Source organism: Micrasema longulum, unplaced genomic scaffold, assembly GCF_059751315.1.
Source record: "Micrasema longulum isolate JH-2025_06_02 unplaced genomic scaffold, ASM5975131v1 h1tg000407l, whole genome shotgun sequence".
NCBI classification, from domain to species: domain Eukaryota; kingdom Metazoa; phylum Arthropoda; class Insecta; order Trichoptera; family Brachycentridae; genus Micrasema; species Micrasema longulum.
Genome location: NW_028277607.1, coordinates 432,585 through 459,303, shown reverse-complemented (window position 1 = coordinate 459,303; position 26,719 = coordinate 432,585). Strand labels below are relative to the sequence as shown.

At 32.7% G+C, this 26,719-nt stretch overlaps 2 protein-coding genes across 2 annotated transcripts; one reads left to right on the top strand and one right to left on the bottom strand.

Moving 5' to 3' along the window:
• The first annotated feature begins 41 nt into the window (after positions 1-41).
• Vps16A (vacuolar protein sorting 16) lies at positions 42-25,619 on the top strand. The gene is made up of 15 exons (XM_088226114.1): positions 42-93; positions 3,263-3,409; positions 4,114-4,240; positions 5,632-5,756; positions 6,998-7,173; positions 8,315-8,561; positions 10,673-10,926; positions 11,802-11,940; positions 13,487-13,621; positions 13,822-13,998; positions 14,280-14,429; positions 16,249-16,318; positions 18,216-18,393; positions 19,779-19,979; positions 25,262-25,619. Exons 1-15 carry the CDS (start codon positions 79-81, stop codon positions 25,404-25,406), a joined length of 2,286 nt encoding a protein of 761 aa, XP_088082240.1. The 5' UTR covers positions 42-78; the 3' UTR covers positions 25,407-25,619.
• On the bottom strand, positions 22,330-24,150 carry LOC148281792 (uncharacterized). Its single transcript, XM_088226115.1, has 3 exons — positions 24,040-24,150; positions 23,395-23,506; positions 22,330-22,491 (listed from the first exon to the last, which is right to left on the bottom strand). Exons 1-3 carry the CDS (start codon positions 24,135-24,137, stop codon positions 22,330-22,332), a joined length of 372 nt encoding a protein of 123 aa, XP_088082241.1. The 5' UTR covers positions 24,138-24,150.
• Positions 25,620-26,719: the final 1,100 nt, after the last annotated feature.

Genomic DNA, 26,719 nt, shown 5'->3' with positions numbered 1-26,719 from the left:
GGACCGCCGTAAGGGGCCCCACTAATTTTCATCATGTCCAAGCCTGTTATACATATTTACAACTGCGCTGGTACCCACATGTCAAATATTGTGGTAAGTTGGATATTTTCTCATCTTTCAAGCAAGCTTTACGCCCTTAAATCCGTTTTATTCACTACATTCTATCGGCTCCTTTCTCTTTTTATTTTGGCCTTAGAGCCTAAATCCTCTACACCAGTGGCCTGATTCTGAGTCCATGCTATCGCAAGTAAAAGCTGCCTTTACTTCGAACGTAAATTCAAATCCGTATTCTGGGCGGTATTCCAAACGCTTTCGTGGCCAAAATACATGATAAAAACTGTTTTCTCATGCCACGAGACTGGTTCAGAATAGCACCCCTATTAACACGAGATGAGAGGCTGCAAGTAAGTGTGATGCAGGATTATCGTCTAGGTAGGGTGTATCGTGGCATAGATATTAGTTTTCAGCACAATATGCATTTTTTTAGTCAAGGTAAGTGTAGGTCTGCTCTAAAATGTCAATGAAAAAACTCATAATTATTCAAAATTGCGAGTTTATTGGTTCTTACAAAACAAACGAGTTCTAGTGTCTAAACTTCACTAAATAGTGACTTTGGATGTTGAAACGTGGCACTGCATGTCCTCAGCATACTTTTCATAAGATGGTACGTAATTACCGAGTGCTAATCGCAAGCATGATGACATATGTCCGTTAGTTAGTCGATTGCGATAGTTTGACTTAATTATCTTCATTTCAGAAAATGCAGACTCGCACAAGTAAGTTGACCCAAACATTGCCGTCAGCTGAAGGGCGATTTGCCTTAGATTCGGATATTTATCTTCAGAGATAAAACACCACAATTTTGTAAAAGATGCTGTGGCTTTGAGATGTACTAATTTATCTGATATAATCTGCACTAACTCATTTTCAACAGAACATGAGTCTTAGTTACCTACCTACTAAAACAAAATCTGTGAATAGTTCTATTTTGGATATTTTTTCTCTAGATCTACTCAAAAAGCACTCGCCATCGACCGTTTGAGCACCCCTGCTCTACACTGTCACGAGACCCCCTCCTAACTCGAAAATAATTTAGTAATGATAAAGATGGATTTCCGCCGGGTCGACACATTTCTAAATATTATATAACCTTAAAACCTTAACCTCAACGGTTAACCGAAAAATTAGGACGCCTTTTTTAATGACAGTAATCTATTACTCTCAATTGACTCTCGAACATGTGTCTCAGACTATTTCTCAGATTTTTTTGTCACCTTGCGAAGAGAGAGGAAGATCGTCTGGAGAAGTTTGTTGTGGTCAGCAGCGTAGAGAAAAAAAGAGGACGAGGGAGGTCTCCCACGCGCTGGTTGGACCAGATAAAATGCATGGTGCTGAGAGAGACTGCATTCTCGAGAATAGGACATAGTGTTTCTATTTCAGTACATACATCGTCGGCGGCAATCCATTGATATGTAATATCACCGCCTAAGTCATTCGGTTACGCCATTTGGCGGTAAACATATTCAAACACTTGATTCGTATGATGACTCTTCCTCTTTCCGTAATCTGACTTCTCTCACCAAACATGACTCTGACATATGCTTCTTATTCAAGATCTTGAATAATTTAATTGAAAGTACTTATCTATTGTAAAACAGATTTACCAGACAAGTCTGCCTTTTTTTACAATCCTGTACCATCCAATAACTTCGCTCAAAATTCCTTCATTAACCGTAGCTGCACAGAATATTACAACATTTGTTCTTCCCTTGATATATTTGATTCAAAACTTTCTCATTTTATTATTTTTTTATTAGAACTACTTTCATTAAATATGTATCTCTCTACGATATGTCTCTATTCTTTATAGCCATTTTAAGGGTAATCTCCTTTTAACAGAATCCCTCCTTTTCCCTATTTTATCCTAATCTTTTCTTATCCTTTTCATCCCTGCTAACGCTTTGGGATCGAAATAATTATCATGTAATTTAACTCTCTCGTATGATATTATTATTTTTAATCTGTTCATTAATATGTCTACAAAAAGTATTATATAGTCGTGAAAAACTTTAATTGGACTCATACATTATATTATAATATGAATTGTTTATAAGTTTTCTGTTGTTTTTCCAAATGAGTAAAAATATATATATATTGATTGCAAAAACAAAAAAAAAATATATGTAATTGTAAAGTAAGATTCACTCAACCCTCTCTCCTCTAAAGTGGTCAATTTTGAATTATGTGACGATGGATTGCCGTCGACGACATATTCTTTCATTTATTTACGTTAATTTAATTGAGAATTATTTTCCTTCTTTTATGCAAACGATAAATAAGATTTTTTGCCCAAGAAAAGAGCTTCATGTCTTTGTTGACTTCCAAGAATAATCAGTGTTTCAATTATACCTTCAATGAGGCTTTGTGGGGTATTGTGCCATGTATCGTTTGCACTCTTTCACACAGATCTCAGATTAACAAGCTGCATATAATAACGGCTGCGATATGATATTCCATGATATTACATGATATTTCATGATGATGGTTCCACATGTTAGCAAACAAACATGGAAACATAGATTTATTTCATTTATCTTTATACCAATTAAAATCATTACTTTTCAATCACTTCTTTTCTAAATTATAAAAATGTACTAAGTGTCATACTTGTTTTACTGTTTATGCTATGATACATCGCCTCTGTTACTTCAACACTTTTTTATTTAAACCCTTTATTTATTGTTAATTTGCTGCATACCTATGTTATAATTTTTATGTAATTTTTCTTTATTATTTCCTTATTTTCTGCTGATTGTATTTTATTTTTTATGATGTATCTATATTTTTCATACTATATTCAGGTGTTTTGTTTTATTATAAATGTTTTTCAATATTATTTTATACTTGGTGAAAGATGTAAGCCGTCAAAATAAATATAAATTAGAGGTGGTAAAAATTAGAGGGTACGACGATGACACTGCTCTAAATTGTTATTTTTTAAATGTCTTCACAAAACAGCTTAATTTGTGAAAAAGCAACTGTCACTGTTAATCTTTTTAAAAAACCAAAATGCCTATCTCCAGTATAAATAATAAGTAAGTACATAAGTTCACATAAATACCTTTACAAACTACATCGACTTTGATGATGGACGCTGTCATGAGATCCGAAATGACGAAAAACAGTGCAAATGACACACAGTGCAATAAGTCAGTAAACCTCATTGTAAAGCATACCTACTTACTTACTTTTTTTTTTTCAGTGGAACAGCGGAATCCTTGTTCACATGGGCTGGTCTGATGGAGAACAACTGCTGTGTATTCAAGAGAGTGGTGAAGTGCTGGTATATGATATGTTCGGCGTATATCACCACACCTTCAGTATGGGAGCAGAGGCAAGAGACACTAAGGTATGTCTAGTTGTCTAGGCATAAAAATATAATTACCATAAAATTGTATATTTGGAAGAAAATACTTGACCATTCAAACATCGGTATGTTTATGGGTGACTTTCATTTGAGGGTGACACCTGTATTTTATTAAAGTTGTCATTAGTATTTAACAGTTTTTATATTCATTAAATATTATGTAAGAGTAATTGAATATGTATATATTATCTTAGAATGGTCAAATACGTAATAAAACAAATGAAAATAACACGCTTATGTGAATGAAGAATATGGTTGGTGATAGCAATACCACATAACTATCAATGGAATTTTTCAGCAGGAGAACCTAAAAAGCGTTATTAATATATTACTTGCGATTTTAACTAACCAAAAATAAATTTAAATTAACGGCATTTAGTATTGAATGATAATGAATTTATTTCAATAAAATATTTTTGTAATTAAAAAAAAGGTTACGCGGTATTGCAGTACCACCAACGATATATCTGTATATAACCATTATGATACAGTTTATTATCACTTTAACTATTATTTTATTTAGCCAATAACAGCAGTACAACAAACGTCAACTTCATTTGTAGATAAATTTATCTGGTTCCCAATAGACACTTTTGTTTCTTTATTTAATATTTGAAGCACTTACTTTCTGATTTCATGTCAAGCATAGTAATAAATATACACCAGTAAATTGTTTCTGGTTTTAGGTGTATAATGCCAAACTGTTTTCAAGCCCCCACGGTACCGGCATTGCTATAATGACAGCTTCAAACAGAATGTTTCTTGTAAATAATGTAGCTGAACCGAAAGTAAGGCAACTACCGGACATCCCACGTAAGTAGAACATTATTTTAGACATTTTTTAAAAGGAGAATGTATCGCTAAACTTCTATTTTAGAGGCTTGTGAACAAGTGGCAATGAGAGCATACGGGACGAAAAACACCCAGACCGATTGATTTTTTTAAATTCAAATTTGTTCTTACAACTGGCGGGAATCGGACCCACTACGCCAGTTTCTCACATGTTATGTTCTTCTTCATTGTTGTCTTGTAGATCTGACAATCTGTTCTACTTAGACTACTTAGTCTCCCGTGATGAGGCCCAACTATCCTTCCATCGCTTAGGAGGTCTTTCAAGTGGGCGCCGTCCGAAAGGCAAATCTTCAGTCTATCGCTGCTCACTCTATTTATGTGGTCTCTCCAGAATCTTCTACGGGATCTGCTCCAGTGCACTATATCTTCAATTTCTGATCCGGTCGAGTGTTTCTGGTAATCGATCTGAGGACCCTCATCTCTGATGTTCTTAGCAGGTTCTTCGTTCTCGTGGTGTCCGCTCGTGTTTCTACGGAATATGTCAATATGGGTCTCACACATGTCTTATATATTCTAACTCTGCTGTCATTTTATGTTCCAAAAAACTATTTATTTTAATAAATTAACAGTTAATGGGTCAGTTTGACACTTCTAACTAAATTTAACCGCAATAAACCCAAAATTCTCAACTCACTCTTTGATGCGCCTGAACTACTGAGCTAAATAAAATTAGATATCCCAACTAGAAACCTCAGACAAAACTTACTCTTTCATACCGATAACCATCGAACTAACTATGGTTTTCATTCCCCTATGCCTAGAATTCTTATGTCTGCCAACAAACATACCAGACTTGATTTCTTTGATAACAAGTTGTCTTCTTTCAAGCGATCACTGAATCAAATTTACTTATAAAAACCTCTCTCCCGCTTCCACTTCCACAAAGTCTATTATATACCATTGAGTCGTTCTATTTTTTTATCATAATTTTCTATGAATAAATATGTCCTTAAAAATGCCCATTGGGCTTATATATAAATAAATAAATAAAATAAAATCATAATAAAATAAATATAAAACAACTTTGTTTTTAACCACTTATTTTTTATTTTTTCTACTGACCTGTTTCAAAACTACACAAGCTTCTTTATCAAAGTATAATTAACTAATGAATTCTATCCTATTTTATAAAAGTCAAGTCTTTTTGTCATGTTGTTCTTCTAAAGACGGAAAGTGTGAATTGACATTGGTACGATCTTTAAAACTAGACGGGAGTGGACTGTATCATTGGTTGATTTAGAAGATCTTGTGATGTCTTTCAAAGTAGTTTTTCTTTTTTCAGAAAACATTTTTTTATTCAATTTATATAGCACTAAACTTTCTCATTATAAATGTTTTTTTATATTTTCCAGGTGGTTCTGAAAGGCCAAATTGCTGGTGTGTGTTAAGTAGTACATCGCAAGTTAGCGGTTTACTTGTCTGCAGAGATAGGGATGTATTTAAATGTCAATTAGGAGAAACACAACCGATACTTATGGTAAATTCATTTGATTATTAACGCCCAGAGGGCTTTTACATATACAGAGGTTATAAAAAATTTACAAATATAAAAATACAATATAAAATAAAAACATAAAAAACAAATGAATAATACTAGGAGCTCGATTATTATTCAATAATTTTAATAGTAAATGGTAATTACAATTAGTTTAATTTGTTACAAATATATTTATTTTTTGGTCATCTGTGAGTTTGTTCCCGAGAGTGTGAATTCTCAAAAACAGAATCAATGTGGAAATTTGACTTAGAGATATTAATGTATCTAAAACAAATATGATGCCTCAGTGGCCTATTAGGCACATTGAAATAGATACATTTGATCAAATCAGAAAAATAAAAAAGATTATTTATAACTTTATACAAAAAAACAGAATGTACAAACTCACTTACAGATTCAAAAACTGTTCTTACTCAAATGAAAGACATTACCCCCACAATACATCACATACAAATAATATAATCACTAGATCTTCAACACAAAGACAACTTAAACAAATACCACTTTGGACAAAGGGATTTTAAGTATCATTCAATTAAAATCTATAACCTACTTCCACTGTCTATTAAAACAATAAGTAACGAGAAAATGTTCAAAAAGACTATAAAAAAATGGATAGTGGAGCTAGGTGTGGATTGTCTCATTCGCCCAAACCAATATTGAATCAACTGGTCCACAAATGTATAGCTTATGTTATGTTTTTGTTCTTTCATTGTGCGTTTTGTAATATAAATAATATAGATGTACATAAATTAATTATAAACATAAATACGTAGTGTTTAAAACTGTCTAAACATTTTGTTAATTATCTCTGTTTATTAAGTCTTCTTTGTTTATTCTCAAATGTAAAAATATTTTTTAAAGTATACGGACACCAGTGACGTCACATATTTTTTATTTATTATTAACCATAGTTTATAATTTTAAAAAATGAATAAGTAAATAAGAGTAGATTATAGTTTATATTTTCTCGCTGTAAATGCAGTTATAATTTTATGAACCGGAGAAATTTGTCTTGAATTTTTTCAATTTTGTCACAATGGGTAGATAGCATAGTTAGATGATCAGATTGATTAATTGAATTACATATATTGTTTATCTGCCTCATGGTGTAGAGGCTTAGGGCCTTTGACTACCATGAAGATTTAGTATTAAAGAATGATAACTAATAGTTTTTCTATTAGATAAACTAAACAAAATAACAAATTCTTCTTTTGCAGAGGCCAGATATGACAAACCCATTTACAGCCATTTTGAAAATCACAGCTTCACAAAATGGCCGACATGTGGCCTTATTTACTGATGCAGGTTATCTCTGGATGGGCTCATCTGACTTCAAGACAAAATACTGCGAAATAGATACTAGTTTTCATAAACAACCGAAGCAGATTGTTTGGTTAGTTTAATTTATTTATTTACATTGTTAAAGATCTTAAATAAGGTTATTATTTTTAAGCGATAGTCCGGTCAAATTGTGTTTTTACCAGGAAACTTGTGGGATAGTTTTTATTTTTTCCATTCTATGTGCGGTTTGGGGTGCTGAATCTGAAGTTTGTTAACAAAATTTCGTAACGAAACATTGGAAAAATGCAAAAAACAAAGAATGAAAGAAATGAAAACTACCCCACAACTTTTCCTCTAAGAGCCCTTTTGAGCACAAATCAACTGTAATATGATGAGTGGTTGGCATTTAGTATTGATCGCGCCACTTGCCCGTTAGCAGATGAACGCTCGAAATGGTCTGGCTGCATGCAATTACCTACCTTTTACTGGGTTCTGTCGTGGCAGTCAGGATCAGATCAGATCTTGTGGTCAGGAAGGAGGGTCACTTGATGATTACACGACACAGTGGATTTAATGGGTAATTGATGCACACACAATCAGTTTAGTTGTTATTATGGGACCGGGACAATAATTGGTACCCACGCTAGGCATTGCAACATCTTAACCAGGGCCCATTAGGAAGCAAATAAATTTGAGCGCCTTATCCTAGTAAATGTATACATGTGTGTACACATAGAGTAAATGTGGCGTAACCATTTACAATAATGGGCTTAAAGTTGAAAATAGCAGTGTCTAAATAATAATAAACATTAATTTTCCAAAAACAATTTTATAGAATAATATCTTTCAAACTTTCAAACTTTGTCGAGATATTATTCTAGATAAAAATCATTTTAGGATCTAACAAGGCATGTCTACAAAAGTTTATGCACACTGAAATTGAACTCAATTTGAATATTCATTAAAAGTAGTTTTACATAAATATATTTTTTAACATTATTAATTGAATCGGCATTCACTTCGTAATACTTGATTATAAATTATTATGAAAATATAACTTTGTAAAAAATTGTGTAACACTGATAACAAAGTTTTATTTTCATACTGTTTTTTAACACTCGCCTCTTCAATGCTCCTTAGTTGGATTTGCAGTTTTAACTTTTTTAAGTGAGGTCCCTAGAATTCATTCCCATATTTGGAACCACAAGATATTCTGATGATGAAAGCTTGAGCTTGGTTCTTATTCTTTCTAGGTGTGGCACTGAAGCTGCGATTGGCCACTGGGACAACGTGATGATCATTATCAGTAAATCGGGAGAAAGTGTCAGCTACTCCTACGACTATCCCATACACCTGATTCCCGAGATGGATTGTGTGAGAGTCATTTCTGAACTGAGCCACGAGTTAGTTCAGAAAGTTCCCGCCGTTGTACAGAAAATATTTAGAATCAACAGCACGGAGCCGGGATCCTATTTGCTAGAAGCCTCCAAACAATTTCAGGTATGTATTTTATTAATAAATTTCACGGTTAAAACACCCTATTGCTCACTAGTTCGTCCTCTTTTAGAATATGTATCTGTGATCTGGTCTCCTTACTATGTAGGCTGGATAAATCATATCGAATCTGTGCAACATCGTTTGCTAAGAAAAGTAGCATAAATGATTGGCCTCGAGAGGGGAGACTACACTTACGGAGAAATGCAGTCATTGTTCAAAATCTCAAGTCTACAAAAACGTGGCAATAACATTGACTCCATATTTATGTTTAATTTACTAAATGGCTTAATTGATGTACCATCGTTACTGGAACAAGTGGCATTCAATGTTCCAATCCGCCGGTTGCGAAATAATAATGTGCTGTTCCTCGATCAACACCGCGCAGACTATGGCTTGCATGCACCAATGTCCTGATTGTGTCGTATTGTAAACTCGAGACAAGATCTGGACTTTTTTGGTGTAAGTCTTTATAGGTTTAAAAAATCACTAAGATAGACCGGATCTTGTCTTGAGGTAGTAGTTTTTATTTTTTTTTCCTAGCTTTAATTTTATTTAGTTATATTTTATTTTATTAGTGCCTGTATTTATTATAAGAAATTCTATTTACCATCATTAGAATGGACTGCATAAGTCCGTCAAATAAATAAATAAATAAATTCCCTTGCTCGATGCTGGTCTGATGGGATGTCAGCCACTAGATGTATGTCTCAATTTCCCCCGGTCTTGGGCCAAGTTGAGAGCTGGCCTGTTCATAATGTAGTTTATATCGTGATCTATCATCCATATTCGAGGGGATAAAAAAATAGTGTTTTCGGCTTGATGATAACTCTTGGGTAAAAATCCTGAAATAGGAAATTTAGTGAATATATGTCGGCCTTGTAGTGTAGTGGTTAACATGTTCACCTACGCGAGTTGGATTCCTGAGGGGCAATCACAATCAGAAGATATGGAAGTCCTACCTTCACCATGACTGTATAGTTGAAGATAAATTCTCCCAATCAATTACGAATATACACTGCCGACCCTGTATCATCAAGTTTTTAATAGGTAGATCGTTCACGGTACACATATCTACGCATTGAATGTGTCAAAAGTGTTGTTTCATGTAGAAATTTTTGCTTTAATTACGATTTATTTAAATTTTTAATCATTTTAAAGTGGCTACTTTTTATCGCAGAAGTCTATGTAAAATACGAAAAAGAAATACTTTACTTTTGATTTAGCATTGAACGCGGAGCAAATTTTAAGCGCCACCTATTCGTTAAATTTTATCATATGACGTCTGAGATGATGTAATTAAAAAACACAAATTAATTATAAACTTGTACCCAGTGCATTACAATGTTTTATAACTCTATATTAATGTATTAGTGCCTGCTGGTGAACCAAGTAAATATACTAATTTCTTTTGTGTTAGTAGGCGCACTAGAATATTTTATTTGAAAATATTTGGTCACACACACATTAGCAAAGTTTTATTAAAGATTTTAATGGACTACACCAATCTGGGGAAAAAAATAGGTTCTCCAAATAAAATTACGGATTCAAATGAAAAATTAAGAGATACTTCGTGACAACAAGCGAAGGCGATACGATTGGCTAGGACATATACTGCGGATGCCTCCTGAGAGCCTTAACCACGCTAGTCTTTTTACAAGGCACCAGGTTCTCGATGTCCTGGACGTCCACTGCTGGCTGTTCGTCGGCAGTTTATGTCAGAACTTCGGGACGAGAACCTGACTTGGGAGGACTCAAAGGAGTTGGCAGCCGATAGAGATGCATGGAGGCTTTTTGTGGATACCATATGCTCCAACTAGGGAGCAGACATGGAATGATGCTGATTTTTTATTTTCTTTTAGTTGCATATAACCATGTTATAAAATTGGACAGGTCCGTGTCCATGACACTTCCTGCTGAACCAAAACCTTCTCTGCGATTGGTTGACCTATGCAGTGCCCTATTCGCTATTAGATGCACCATTGTTATTTATTTTATGTACTTTGGCATATAATATTTTGACTTTCAAAAATTCCATGAAACTTTATTTTACCATGAAATCTCTTGTGAGGATTTTTCATTTTGAATCCATTTTAATTTGTCAATATTTATTACAGAAACGCAGTCACAGAGCAGACGAGTATATTTGTATTGTGAAGAACCAATTGGCGGTCGCCGTTCAACAATGCATAGATGCGGCGGCATTTGAGTTTGATCCGGAGATTCAGAAATTACTAATCCGCGCGGCACAGTTTGGCAAAGGTTTTGTTCCGGATCACAATCCCGATCATTACGTTCATACTTGCAGATGGCTGCGTGTTCTAAATGCTGTCAGAGATCCTAAAGTGGCCATTCCACTGACATACATTCAGTATCCTTTTATAAATGATTTAAAGTCTTTTCCTTTGATGCATATAATACTCTGACAAAACCTCATAAAAACCATATGCGTGTCACATAATAAATACTAGGTGTGTTCAGAAAATATCAGGATTTTTTAAATTTCGCGGGTTTGGAGAGTCCGATTGTAGTTTTTTTACGTTTAATTATGTTGGTATACATGCCCCTGAAGTATGCTAAAATTTTCAGCAGTATTCATTGTTTACTTTGTCTGTGGCAGCCGCTAAGGTTGGACGTGTTCGGCGTGCTCGGCGATTTTCGTCTTGGCGATTCAGAATACCTCCACTGGGACGATTGAGCCTTAGTTTCGACGTCATATTCGTATACCCATGTTTCATCACCTATTATAACACGTTTCAGTAATTCTGCATCGTCATTGACTTCATTTAGTGACACCTGAGCAACATCCATTCGCTGCTGTTTTTGTTTGAAATTAAAAAAATTTGGAACAAATTTTGCTGCCACTCGTTTCATACCCAAAACATTCGAAAAAATTTCATGCCATGAGCCAATTGATATGCCAACATCATCAGCGACTTCTCTGATTGTGATTCTGCAATCGTTCATAACCATTTCATTTACTTTTTCCACGTTTTCATCGTGTTGTCAGTTAATCTCAAAAGAAAATAATATACACAATTTGTATGAAAATTTTCGTTTTTTGACTGATCACCTTACCTTTCATGTAACAATAATAATCTAGATACTACGCAATTGGAGTGCCAATCTAGTTCCTTATGCACCACTAGATGCGGAAAGGGAAATAATGATGAAACATCTGAGATAAAAGACCGCCATTACTTGAGTATAAAACACTTGTCCTGTTTTCCTTAACATATCTCCCAGGGTGCAACATTTAGGTGAACGCATCCTCTTAGACAGGCTTGTATGGAGGAGACTTCATTGTCTGGCCAAACACATTGCCACGTATCTCAAACTTACCGAAGGGCACACCAGAGTCCTAGCTCATTGGGCGTGCTATAAGGTAAACATTTTATTTATTTAAATTTATCTCAGAAATCGTAGTCGTTGACAGAGAAACAAGGTGTAAATATAAAAATCTGTTTTTAAAATTTGACCAATCACGGATTCCTGGTATATAATGTGATGGTTGCAGAAGGTTCTCGGTTCTCTAAATATTTTTTATAGGTATGCAGAGAAAGAATTATTTAATTTTTTTTATTTTATTTACATTGAGAACATTATAGAGTATCCAATTCATTATCAATACATTACAAAATATACATAACAGATTGGTTAAATAGGAAGAAAAAAAATGTAATGTACAATTAACATACTCCTTCTTTTCCACATCTGCTCCTAATTGGAGCATGTGGACATCACCAGTTGCCTCCAGGAGACCCTATCTCCATCCGCCTCTTCCCATTATAATTTACATATTATTATAATTCACATATTATTACAATTTGAAAATTGCCTTCCTAAGAGAAATCCTACTGTCATTAAATATATCGACATCCGAGGCAATACGATTGAATAACACGATTGCTTTAACTGCCATTGGCAGGCTGGTTCTGCTTCGTGGTAGGTAGAAGAACCTGTGTTGCCTTTGTCGAAGATAATTATCAGGTCGAATTTGTTCAGAATAACGGAATGATGTATGCGACCACCAATCAGTTGAAAAAAGAGAACTCATAAATGAACTCAACACAAAGACAACTTAAACAAATACAAACTAATACCACTTTCGGACAAAGGGATTTTGAGTATTATTCAATTAAAATCTCTAACCTACTTCCACTATCTAATAAAACAATTAGTAATGAGAAAATGTTCAAAAAGGCTATAAAAAATGGATCGTGGAGCTGGGTAGAATTTCACATTCACCATTCTGCCTATGTTTAAACATCCACATTTCCTCAACTTTTCCATCTGTTGATTTTTGTGAAGTAAAAGAGCTGAAACCTTTATCACGTGGGTGAGATTCATCGGGTTGATCCAATTCACCTCTTAGGAAACGCCTGAAAACAATTTTCCAATTTTTATACTACTTCTTTTACCAGATAGTTAATTTAACACTGTTTTGAGATAAATAACTCCCTAGGGAGGAAAGCCAGCCAGTCTGCAAGCATTTGAAGATACTCAAAACATTGTTGAATGTATTTTTTCTATCCTTGTTGAACTTCCAAATAAATAAAAAAATCATAGCAATGACAATACGACACATAATTATTTATTTTTTTAATTTGGCTTCATTTGATTAGTCTGTTAATAAATAAATAAAAATTAAACAAAAAACGCACTGAACTTCCTCATTGTAATGTTTTGAAATTAGCGTTCATTTTTCAGTGGAATGTTATGTCGTCATATCTTAATATGAAATTACATTTTTTTTTTAAATAACATGGACTTGTCCTTTTGTGAGTAATATTTGAAATTTATATCGCTACATAATATTTTTTTGCAGTAAGTACATAATGCAAAGAGTGATATTTTCCTACCTTTGGTATTTCAATTCAGTAATCTATCAAAGTTAGCCGGGACTCTTCATGGTTGTTTTAAAATTTTAGGTAACACAGCCACATCTGGACAATGAGAGTGTTGCTCGGGAAATAGCCGACAAATTGCGCAATGTGCCCGGTGTCTCCTATACGGATATAGCTTTGAAAGCAGCGGACAAAGGAAGGCAACCTCTGGCCATAAAGGTATTTTGTTTTTAATTTTAAAAATATCACAGATTATTGAAATATGTAGGTGACCAATGCAGTGTCCATCACTGGGTACGGAAAACAATGTGGTGAAAATGTCAAATCGATTCTTCGTGTCATAATTATTAATTGCTGTTAAGTCTTATAAAAATATCTCGGGAGTATTCAAATGTTAATTATGATTCTTTGTTGTATAGATTCTAGAATATGAGCCGCTGGCCCGGAAGCAGGTACCACTTCTCCTGAAGTTGGGAGAACAGAAAGCTGAACTGCTCAAGGCAGCTCTGCTGAAGGCCACACAGAGCGGAGACACAGACTTGGTCTACATTGTACTGCTTCATCTTAAAGAGAATATGGTGTCTGCCGGATTTCAGGTATCCTGATTATTATTTTGTTTACTTATGTGCAAATTTGCAAAAAAAACTATAGGGTAACAAGAAACAAACAACCCTTTATATTTATCTAGTATTTGTTGGATTTCTGCATACAACATCGCAGTGTCAATCTTTTTAGCCGTTCTTTCGCTTTCCATTCGATCTACATGTCCGAACCGAAGCTTATTTCTCTTGATTTTGTCGATAATGCTTGTTCGCGCGAATAATTTAATATTAAATACAACAAACTAAAACCTGAAATTGTTTCCATTTGCCCGCAGCTTGCAATACGCAGTTTCCCTCTGGCGCAGAATTTGTATATTAAATATTGTCGGGAGCACAATCGAGAAGCATTGAGAAAGGTTTATATACAAGAAGATGATTTCCACGGACAAGCTGCCACTTATATTAAGGATGCTCTAGACGCAAAGGTATTTAGATTTGTATTTAGTCAAGTGTCCCCCCTTTAGGCATAAAATTCGATTCTAAGCTTCAATGGAGTCCACATATAGCTGGTTTATCGTACAGACTTAGTTCTGCAGCCTACGCAGTTAAAAATATTCGACATCTTACTTATGTAGAAACAGCTAGATTGATGTATTTCAGTTACCTCCACGGCGTTATATTTTACGGTATAATGCTGTGGGGAAGTGCTGCAGATATTGATTCTGTTTTTGTGCTGCAGAAGAGAGCTGTTCGAGCAATTTACAATATGAATCCCATAGAGTCACTTAGAGATGAGTTTAAAGAAATCAATATATGGACAGTCGCATGTCAATATATTTATGAAAACTTGATCTATGTATACAAAAATATTGATAGTCATGGTTTTACAATGTTCGGGTAACATATTAAATATTTTGGGGCCCAGAAACCTGAAATTTATTTGCCCGAATTCAGATTTTGTGGTAGACCCTATGACCCATCCTCTAGTTTGACTTCTGGTAGTGTGAGAGTGTTCCGTTTGGGATCTGGTAGAATAATTTGCTTTCACAAACATTATTTATCTAAAAATATCTAATTGCCTTATACAATCGCCTTTTAAAATTGTAAATAAATAAAAAAAATATCTAAGATCACAAATTCCTCAAATAACTTGATACTGGGGTACCTGAAGGGCTTTTTCAAAATTATTTTAACTATTAATTTTTGAGCAGATTTAAGAGGTTTTAATATTGATTTATTAGTGCCTCCCCATCCTATTATGTTATAAGTTATAATTGAGTTACATAAAATAAAATATAGTTGTTTGAGTTTAATTAGGGATAAGATGTTACATATCGACTTGAAGATATGGGAAAGTTATTTAATTTTTTGTGTTAGGTATGTATTCTATGTGTTCTGTCCATTTAAAATATTTATCAATAATTATTCCCAAATATTTTATATGGTGTACTGATTCAAGTATTTCAGAGCATAGTCCCACTCTGGTTTTACTAAATGTTATATATTTTGTTTTGTCAATATTTAAAGTTAAGAGATTGTTATCCAGCCACTTTTTTATTATATTGACACCGTTTTGAGCCTCAGAATAAGTTTCATCCCATTTGTCACTAGTAAAAATTGGAGCAGCAAATGCAATTATGTCAATGTTTTATGCGTGTCAGACATAAATCATTAATATTCAAAATAAACAAAATCGGTCCCAAAATACTACCTTGTGGTACACCAAAATCAATGGTTTTTTCTTCGCTAGTAATATTATCTACTTTTACTTGTTGTGTTTTAATGATTCCTATGTTCCTTCCAAAGTGTTAAGAAATAACCCTCTTCTCCACATACCTCTTGTTTCATCTAATTACAGGCAAAATTCATATTTATGGCGAACTTTTAATAATTTTAATGTAATAAATAAATCATTTAACATAGATTTATTTGCAAATAATCTTAATGACGTACGGCGTTTGCTTTCGAAATAATTCGTAGTATTTTTTCTTTTCTTTTGAATTTACATTTAATTACTATTCATTTTATGTTCGAGAATCTTTTTTAACTCACTGTGATACTATTTGTTATTTGTTTTGTAATATATTATATAAAAGATAATTATAGCTGTTGGTTATCCAAATAAATAAAATAAAAATAAGTAAGTTTTAAAACTTTGTTAATCAATTACTGTGCTCATCAGCTCGCAACCCTTGCACATGATTTTTCTAATGTTACATAATGAAGGCAGCTTTCCAGATTTATGAAATCTCTCATGATGTCTCGTTAAGAGTTATTCATTTCTTACTTCTTACGTTTTTCCAGAATTCCGGATCTATAGAAGCATCGCTGAGTGCTAGTCGAGAAGCTTATAAGAAAGGGAAAAATGAATTGGGTAAATACATTGTGAATACAATTCCTATATTCTACTTTACTTTCGTGGAATTTCATAAAAGGATTTTTTTTTTTGAAAAGTGTTTATTGTGTAAAAAATAATATTTTTTTTATTTCATTTTAAATGCAAGTTGCCAAACTATTTGAATAAACATATCACATTTCAAAAACCCTGTTACTTTTTAATTTTTTTAATACATAAAATAATGTTTTGAGCTTGTCCAAATTTTTGTATACATGAACTGGATTCAACCCCTCTAGGGAGCTGTTAATATCAAAATACTACAACAGAGATGGAAAACATTTTAGAGAAGGAAATATAGAAGTCTAGGCATCTGCAAGGCTTATGACCTGTCATTGGCTGGTTTAAGTGACCACTTTACACACTGTATAACTTCTTCTTTTTTTTTAAGAAAAAATTAAGTTTTGCGTTCTTATAATTTACGCAAATATTATTTTATTGTGGCCATTTTCAACGAGTTGTAAATAACTCACTATTAGAAAATGGGAATCAAGTTGGGGTAGAGTGGGATTCGAACCACGGACCTTTGATCCGTGAGTCCGAGACACTAGCCACGGGACCACAACCCGATTTTAACCATTCTGTCTTTTTTTGAACATCTATATTCCTTCAATTCTTCCATCTGTTGATGATTGTGAAGCTAAAATATTAATGTGGGTGAGATTCATCTGATTTAATTATCACCCATATAGGCAACGCCTGAAAATATTCTTCAATTTTTATACTTCTTCTTGGACCAGGTGGATTTATCAACAATGTTTTGAGTTTGTCCAAATTTTTGTAGACATGAACATGTCAACACACCGATAAACGTTTCAGCTCTTTAACTTCACAAACATCAACAAATGGAAGAATTGAAGGCATATAGATGTTCAAGTATAGGCAGAATGGGAATGTTATAGTGTGTTAAGTGGCCATTTTAACCAGCCAATGACTTACGACTTTTGCTCAGAGGCATCTCTCATTTATCGCACTGAGAGTATTCAATATTTTGGAAGAGCATATTAAGTTCTCAAGGACAAAAACTATGTATTTTCAAGAAAGGAGTTAAGGACTGAATTTTCTTTAGTGGGAGGGATTTGAGTGGGAAACTCCTTGATGATTTCCCAAATGTTTGAGTTTACTGTTTACCATATTGATGTGTCATATATATGTTGTTTAAAAAATATTTTTTATGTTTCTGATCCTATGTATGTGGTGATATACTCATGTAATAGAGTCAATGTTAAATATTTCTAGTCTACAAAAACGTAGAACTAATATTGACTCCATATATATGTTCGGCATACTAAATGGTATAATCGATGTTCCATCATTACTGGGACAAGTAAAATTCAATATTCCGACTCGTAGATTGAGAAACAATGAAGTACTGTTCATCGATCAGCATAGAACAAACTATGGCCTAAATTCTCCAATGTTCCCGCCTTTGTCGTATTGTTAACTCAAGACAGGATCTGGACTTTTTTGGTTTAAGTTTACAACGATTTAAACGAGCACTAAATAAATAGTTTAGATCTTGTCTCGATGTCCCTTATGTTTGTCAATGCTTCTTTCTTTTTTCTTTAAATGTTTTAAACTATTCTTTTATTGTAATATTTAAACCTTATAAATTGTATACATGGACAATGTCCGTTAATAAATAAATAAATAAATGTGTCTGTGTCAACTAATTGCTCGTCCCATCTCAACACAGGACTTTTAGTCCCATGGAGTTGGGAGTCTTAAATAATGTACAGTAAACTTATGTTTGTAAATAAATGACAGGATAAGCCCTGTAGATGCCTAGACTTCCATATTTCCTTCCCTAAAATGTTCTCCGTCTCTGTTGTACAATAATCCCCATCCAAAATCATTTCTAAAACTTATGTTTAAGGTGCCTCCATCTGCGAGGATATTAGAAAGCTGGCGAGACAACAAGCGAGTCTGAGGGAAGTTCACGGCGAAGAATTCATCGGAATGTCCCTTCATGACACAATGTTTCAGCTGCTGTTAAAAGGAGACCTCAAACTAGCCGACAAACTGAGGACAGAATATAAAGTGCCGGAAAAGAGGTGAGAGGCTTCACCTACTTCTTGCTTCTTTAACTCTTAGGCTGTGCCAAAAAAAATCCTTTGCACGCGGTGATGTATCATCGTGTTACCTCAAGCAAAAGACTGTTGGGGAAGGAAACCCAGAATTTTGTTTTACTATCTTCAGATAAGGGATAAAACACTCGTAGATAGTAGTTCATTTATATTTTGTGTTGTGTTGTTATTTAATTTTTAAAATGCCTCATTCTATCTGACTTCTTAAGCTCACTTCAAAAAATTAGTAGCAATCCCTTCAAGCAAGCCCAATCCCAAATTATATTACAAATTCGTGAAAAATTGTACTTGCTGAAACAAAAAAATGTTCAGGTTTTCCCTAGCTCAGATTCCGAGCATCATAGTTTCAAATCAGGTTCTGGTCCTGTGGCTAGTGTCTCGGACTCACAGACCGAAGGTCCGTGGTTCGAATACTTGATTCCCATTTTCTAATTGTGAGTTATTTACAACTAGTTGAAAATGGCCCTCAAAATGTAATATTTGGGTAAATCATAAGAACGCAAATATTTATTTATTTAAAAAAATAAAAAAATGGTATTCGAGGTGATGAAAAAGCTGATTCTTTAGCTAAGGGAGCTGTATTAAATGGTACTGCAAATTACTCTAACTACCCAGCCGTCGATCTTATGACAATCCCAAATATTGATATGTCTTCTAGCTGGTCCCGCAAACGGAACTCCTCCAAAATTTTAAAAGGAAAACAATACGCTCTCATTCAACCTAATATCCCATCACGTCTTTGGTTTAAGAAAATTTTGCTGAACAAAAAAGATACATCCACCATTTGTCGAATGGGGATAGGGCATTGCTGTACTGTCTCCCTGCTGTACTGACTCCCTCATTTGCGATTGTCGTTTTGAAGAAGAAGATCTCAACCACTTATTCTTTGTTTGCCCAATAAATGACCAAATGCCAACCTTTTTCAAGATTTTGGCTCCACTCAGTTTCCTTCCTACAAATATCCAACTCATCTTAGCAAGCAGGAATCCATCTATATACAACCTTATGCTCGACTGGGGCCTGTTGTTGGATGAGTACGGGTGGAGGATTGATCGTTTGTTGGAGGGATTCTCCTTTTTAGTTTTGAAACGAGAAAGGAGATAACTTTCTCGGAACTGTCAGACTTACCTATGTTTAGTTTGCTTGCAGACCCGGCAGTTGGGCCTGGTTGCGTACTGCAAAACAGTTTGTTTATAAAATAATTCAAGATGACATTGGCAAAAGCATACAATTTATGCAACGCCATTTTATTTTTTAAAAAATATTTAGCCTCTTAAACTAGAGGCTTGGCGGGTTATTCCTTTTAAAAAATATTAATAAATAGATTGTAATGAAATTTTTTTCTTGTGCAGATTTTGGTGGATGCGAATAATGACTTTAACTCAACTAAATGAGTGGACAGAACTAGATAAATTTTCAAAGTCTAAAAAGTCTCCCATCGGATATGAACCATTTGTGGATGTTTGTCTGAAAGCCGGTAATAAAATTCAAGCTCAGAAATATCTACCCAGATGCAGAGATGACATTAAAGTCAAGTATTATGTTAAAGCAGAGTAAGTATTTTAATTTTGCCTTGTTATTTAATAATAATGGTTACTACGCATGGGTTCCTAGGTTCAATTATTTATTAGCTTCTCAACAAAGCTGACGTGAATTTTTTATTCAACCCTCTATAGGTCAGTGGCAAATATTGAAGTCACTACTTCAATAATACAAAGGTCAAAATATTGTGTTTGGCATAGCAGGGGCGAATCGCGCATAGAAGCGATTATGCGCAGCTTACCATTATATTTGACCATCCATAATAATGTTTTACGGTGACTTTATTTACAGAAAAACAAACAAGTAATTTTTATTTCTTATAAATCATTGCCATCATTTGTATGTTTCTCCAAATATAAATAAAAATATTAATAAAGCGCGCCCAGCGCCAGAAATGAGCCATTGAACTTAACTTTGGATTATGTAGCTACACAATATAATATATCACGAAGTTACATTGTTTAAGTTGATTTCATAAACGAGAGTTGTATCACACAGAACCACAAAAAAAATGCAATTTATAGTATATATAACTTACATTATATTATGTACCTACTATGTAGATACAAATAAATGATATTTTTTTGCAGATTAACTGTAAATAAAATCACCATTCGCCACTGTGGCATAGTGATCTATGCATAAATAAAGATCTTAAAATATATTTACATTATAAGCATCAACATTCTGATTTACCTCGTTAAATCATTTTAATACATGTTAACTTTTTTCTCTAATTCAGCCGATGGATATATTAATTGTCTTTAAGGCGGTTCATCCAGCCAAACACAATTTCATTTTCGTTTTAAGACGGTAGTGAGTTTTAAAAAGAGACAGCAATATATTTGTCCGTGCGCGCGGGTGAGTCAAGCTTGGGTAAAGTTAAATACAGTATGCCCGCTAAGTACCCGCAAAAATGAGATTTTTTTTACCTGCATGGTCATGAATTTGAATTTGAGTTCCAATATTATTCCAAATTGAAAACTATAATTACTTTTGCAAGATAAATAATATGTATTATGTTACAGTACGGACTCACGGCTCAATTTATTTATTATATTTGGATTATAAATTTGTACTCACCTATCATTAATTTTCGTATAAACTATTTTTTTTACATCTTTTTTGGAATATTATTTATTCCTTAGTCTTAATATATCAATGTGGTGGATACGATTTAATGCATAAAAAGTATACAAAAAAAAACAATATTTTATCATCAATAAATATTTTATTATTTATCCAGATACATATCCAATTACATTAACAAATATATTATTGTTGATAAAAAAGAAAGTAAAAAATACCATTTAATTATTAATAAAAGCACACATATTCTATCTAATACTTAACATATTTTTTGTTAAAGCTACACTTTATTCACAAACAACATAATAAAAGTAAAATATAATATACTTGTTATGTCTTTAAAAAAAAAACATTTATTGAAGTCAAAACACCGAAATTTGCTAGACAAATAAAAACAGAAAAATTACACAGGTTAAGATTATAAACTACTTTATACTACTACTTTCCCCTTTCCGCACGCAAAGTACAACAAGGTACACCAAATGCAGTGTATCTTGATCATTTTATTACATGAACACTCGACCTCATGCACGGTAGCCAAATGCGCTACCACTATGTTACGGGGCAGACAAAATATTTAAAAAAGGCGGACAAAAGAATCTAAACTTGGACATTTTAACTAATGGGGTCGAACTCTTTGATAAATACACTTTTCTTGGATCATTACAGATAACAAATACATGGTAGCAAAAATTTTTATAGAGAAACGTAATAATTATCCCAAATAATAATTTTACATGAACTAGGTACATTTCACAGTACATGTGTATTACACAAACAAAAAAATAATTATGCATATAGATCCGGATAGATCCATAATAAATTAAAAATCAAACACTAGTCTTGAGTTAATGAATTATTTTTAAAAAAATCATTTGCTCTTACGTTTCTGATTGTCTGCACATTTTTTCGCTATTGCCTCTAATATATACACAGGATCCCTAATCGGCATGTTTCGATGATACCTCGGATCGACTAATTCTGGCAAAAGGCAATTTAGATAAAACAATTTCAATGGTTCTAACATTTTATTTTTCCAAAAATCTTCATCTTTTTGGATGTATGTGATATGTAGAGGGCGGTCAGAGCCAGTCCATATATCCATATATCGCAAATATCATACCTATGCTCATAATTCCAGAAACTATCGCGTGATTAATTTCAATTTTATTTGATTCATTACGATCTGAATGTATCGAAAATATTCTATTGCACATTTCACAACAAATGTGCTATAAAAACCTTTCCGAACTTCAGATCTAAACTTTAAATTTATAATGGAGCACTGTAAAGCACGATTTCTTGTAATTGTTCAAAAAAAAACCCTAAATCAATTATTCTTCGTCCACTAATACTAAAATGAGTATTGTCGTCTTCTTTTTTTTTTACGTCCAAACAATATCCAACATCTTCTTCAAGTATTGTTTCAGATACCTGTTGAAAAAATAAAAATATATATATGGTATTTGCAATATCCAACAGTGCACAAGACAATAAAATAGGAAACATTATATTATTATGTTCAAATTTTATTAACATAATTGAGTTTTCTAAGAAAAGAACCCTTAATGAGGAACGCAATTAGCTGTGGTTTTAATATGTATTTTCAATCACCAAAAAATCCGAGTTTGACTCAAATAAATATGTAGTTCCAAGAATCAACAGTGCTTATCATGGAGTGTGCATAAATGTTTCGGTGAATTCTATTTTTAATAAGCTAGTGATAATTAACTCAGTAGGTAAATAAATTAAATGATTTATTTCATTGTTTGGTAATATTATTACTAAAAAAACTAAAACCAGCACTATATCCAGAATGCAAAGCTGAGATAAGCTTTGTAGAACAAAATTAAAAAAAGTCTTTTATGATGGTTCGCTCATGCGGAACGAATAAATGATGGATGTAGAAGTCGACGAAGGTCGAGAAAGACCTGGCATGATCAAGTACAATAAATATTTGTCCCATGTCGGAGTAATCGGGGTGCGCGCATGAGAAGATGCATGAATGTGAAAGAAGCATGCCACGTGTGCCAAGACAGAGAGGTATAGCGTTCTATTCTCTCTGCCTACCCCTTTCGAGAAATGGCGTGATGTTTAGTTATTTAGTTAGTTATTGAGCATAGCATAAATATGATGCGAGTTTTGCCTAAATTTATAAGTACAACAAGTGCTTGAAAGTGGACATATGAATTATTCTCGTGAAGATATATGATGCCAGGATAGATTGGTGTGGCGTTCTACCTTCTCTGCCTACCCATTTATAGAAATGCCGTAATGACTATTTACTAGTTAGTTGTTTATAATTAATTAAATTAGGTAATTTATGACAATACATACGGTTGAATGAAGAGTATCGCAATTGTAATATTCTCCATCATCAGCTTCATTTAAACTACTGGAAACAATATGCTTGTCTGTAGAAGATCTTTGGGCAGCCAATTCCCTTTTCCTGAAACACGTTTATTGTTTAGGTGGGTAGAGGTATATATTTTATTTTTTAAATGCACTAACAATCAACATAACATCAAGTATCCATCAAAGATGTTGCTACATTATCTCTGTTTAAATCTCGTCTGAAGATAAATCTCTTTTCTACTCCTTAATCTCTCCTCCTTCCTCTTTTTTTCATTTTTCCCATTGAGTAATAGTTTTGATCTAAGGTAATTTATAAACAAATACGTTTATTTCTATTTTTATATGTTCTGTAACTTGAATAAAAAAAATAAAACTATTATTTTATTGGTTGGTTGGAAAAAAATGCCATTTGCAATAAGCCCGCCAATGTACAAATAACATTATGTACAAAACGTTAAATAAATAAATATTTATTGGATAATTCAAGGCCTCGGAAAACAAATAAATCAGTTGGTAATGTCGTTTCAGTTTCTATGAAGCTCTGCGCCTCATATATAATATGCTAAAGAATACTCGATTCCGAAACACACTGTAGTTATACATGCGAAAATATAAAAAAATTCTTACCTATTTCTTTCTTCATTTATCTTGTCAAATCTCTTGGTCTTGTTACGACATTTATGTTTTCTTGTAAAACCTTTAGCTTTAATTGTTTTGGAACCCATTTTTAATTCAAAAACTTTAAAAAATCACAGAAGAAACGTCCCGAAAATCCGACACAGAAAACACGTCCGTACTCGGTGAACGCCCGAGAGAACTGATACCAAACTGTACGTTTTATATATGATTGATTCTCAATGAAAATACATGATTTTATAATATTAATTACATTTATATTTGAGCATTTTTTGAAAAATAAAAAATATATGTAACTAGAAAAATGTGTGTTGTATAGAGAAATGTAAAAAAAAAAACAATTTTAAAAGTAATATACATAAGAAAGAGCCATTTAGTTTCAACAATTTAACCCAAAATGGACTCTGAAAGAATTGTATTTTACGAAAATTGTATGCTTTTTTTCAAAAAACTAACTCATCATCGGCTTAGATAAATAATAGATCTTTCAATAACTATAATAAAAAATATTACAATGTATTATCTAATATAGATAATTTGTGTTGAAATGTTGAAAAAAAACGAAAAGTGCACTTTTCCTTGCAATTTTTTAGTCAAATAAAAATTAAAAAAAACATTTTTACTTCATCAGTTTACTAGATAAATGTTTAATATTTTATGTGGTTTAAAAAAAAATTGTTATACTTATTATTAGACTCTAAATTTTAGTTTGAAAACTGCCTTTTTTTGCTCCGCGCTGGATGGATCGCCTTAATTAAATTGGTGTTTTACACTATGCACAATATTTATTTATTTTTAAAAAATAAAACCAAAAAATCGTGTGTCCTCATTGAGGTAACCTGTGTCGAGGACATTTTTATTGAATTGAAATTTGATTGTGTATATATCGCTAACCCAAAACGACAGTCCAGATATCTCTGATGAACATATTCTCAGATAATTAGACTGAGGTGTGAAAGGGTCTGATTAAACTAAATTATTTGGAGTAGATTATGATACTATATTTTCACACAGGTTAACTATCTAACTTTGATATTTTATTATTTGAAAACATTAATTTATTATCATATTATGTAATATCTGCATGTGGATTGTGTATCTCAAAATGGGAAATTTCGGGTTTTCTCACTTGCTTTGGGTTAGCGATACGTACAAAAAATATAAACATTTTTTCTACTGTTTACAGAATTTCTCAAGCATGTTATATTTGCAGGTTTTATGAAGAGGCTGCCATTGTCGCTTTTGAACAAAGGGATGAAAGTGCTTTGATTTTTGTGCAAAGTAAATGTCCCCTTAAAGAAACAATGGCTCAAAGTAAAATTGCCAGCTTAGTCCAACAGCTGCAAACTAGAAAATAAACTACAATATTGCATTATCTGAATTTGTAAAGATTATGGATCGAAGAATGTTGGAATCCAAACCAAAGATTTTATAGTTTAATCATACAATACCGCAAAGACACGTGTATCTTATACATTTCCATTAATTAATAATTAATAACAAATGTTTTATTTGACGCAATAAAATTGGAGCATAATTGTAAGGCAAAGATTCGCAAAAATGTAAGAAAATATGAATAAATTAAATGTCACAGGTTCACACACTCATGCTCACAATAATCAATCAATTGACTTTTTGTATTTTACTTACCTACACTCACCTACTGTAAACTTCAATTTTTTGCCTAAAACTGTTGTACTTTTTCAAAAACGTTTAATTGTGTACCTACCTACTTTTATATAGTATTTTATCTTTATTTTTATATATGTATATCTATAAAACATAATGTAATTCGATACTTTTTTTTTTTTAATCGGTTAATTAGATGTTTATTAGACCTACGTATCGTCTTGTTGTACCATGAAATGCTTGAATTTTAATGCCTGTTAAAACACCTCTGGGCGTATATAATAAATAAATTATAGCATTGTGAGATAGATTGTAGCTATATTTATTTACATTTAGCTTGTTTTGACAGGTACAGGGTTCTACTTTTTAATGTCAGAAAAACTCACCATCTTGAACTCGTGACGTCGAGGGCGGTGTAATTTCAAAATGACAAAACTTAAAAATCTCACACAATAATAATTCAGTTTGACGGTCTATTAACAAATAAAAAAAACCACTGAACTTCATCATTCAGAACACGACTCCCTAAATTTTACTAAAAATTAGTCTGACACACTAAAAATATGTATAGTTAAATCGACTTGTGTAGCCATAATGAGTTCATATTTTAAGTTTATCTATTGAATAATTATCATCGGGAAAATATATTTTACAGAAATTTCAGTTCATTGTACTGATCATGAATTTATTTAAAATAAATACTATTAAGTGCCATTTTCTTTGGATATCTTTTATAGATTTTATATCAACATAATTTACAAGGCATCTTATTGTTAATGCTTTATTTATTTTTATTATTTTTCATATACACCATTCAACTAATCAAACTAAAATACTGAAGTCAAATTTGTTTTAATGAGGAACTTCAGCCCTACGGGAAATTGAATACAAAAAATGTTTTCTTACGTGGGGTAAAAATTAGAGCATTAAATTGTACCGCAAAGTTTCTTGAAATGTACAGAAAAAATAATAAAAAATATTTTGATAAAAACGCACTACTTTAAATGACGTCACTGGTTCATGTGAATCGACCTATGATCTG

Coding starts and splice junctions, on each gene's coding strand:
- LOC148281792 (XM_088226115.1), bottom strand. CDS start 24,137: ATGGGTTCCAAAACAATTAAAGCTAAAGGTTTTACAAGAAAACATAAA. Junction 23,507..24,039: donor ATAAATGAAGAAAGAAATAG/GTAAGAATTTTT, acceptor AACGTGTTTCAG/GAAAAGGGAATTGGCTGCCC. Junction 22,492..23,394: donor GCGATACTCTTCATTCAACC/GTATGTATTGTC, acceptor TTTTTTCAACAG/GTATCTGAAACAATACTTGA.
- Vps16A (XM_088226114.1), top strand. Junction 5,757..6,997: donor AAACACAACCGATACTTATG/GTAAATTCATTT, acceptor CTTCTTTTGCAG/AGGCCAGATATGACAAACCC. Junction 8,562..10,672: donor AAGCCTCCAAACAATTTCAG/GTATGTATTTTA, acceptor TATTTATTACAG/AAACGCAGTCACAGAGCAGA.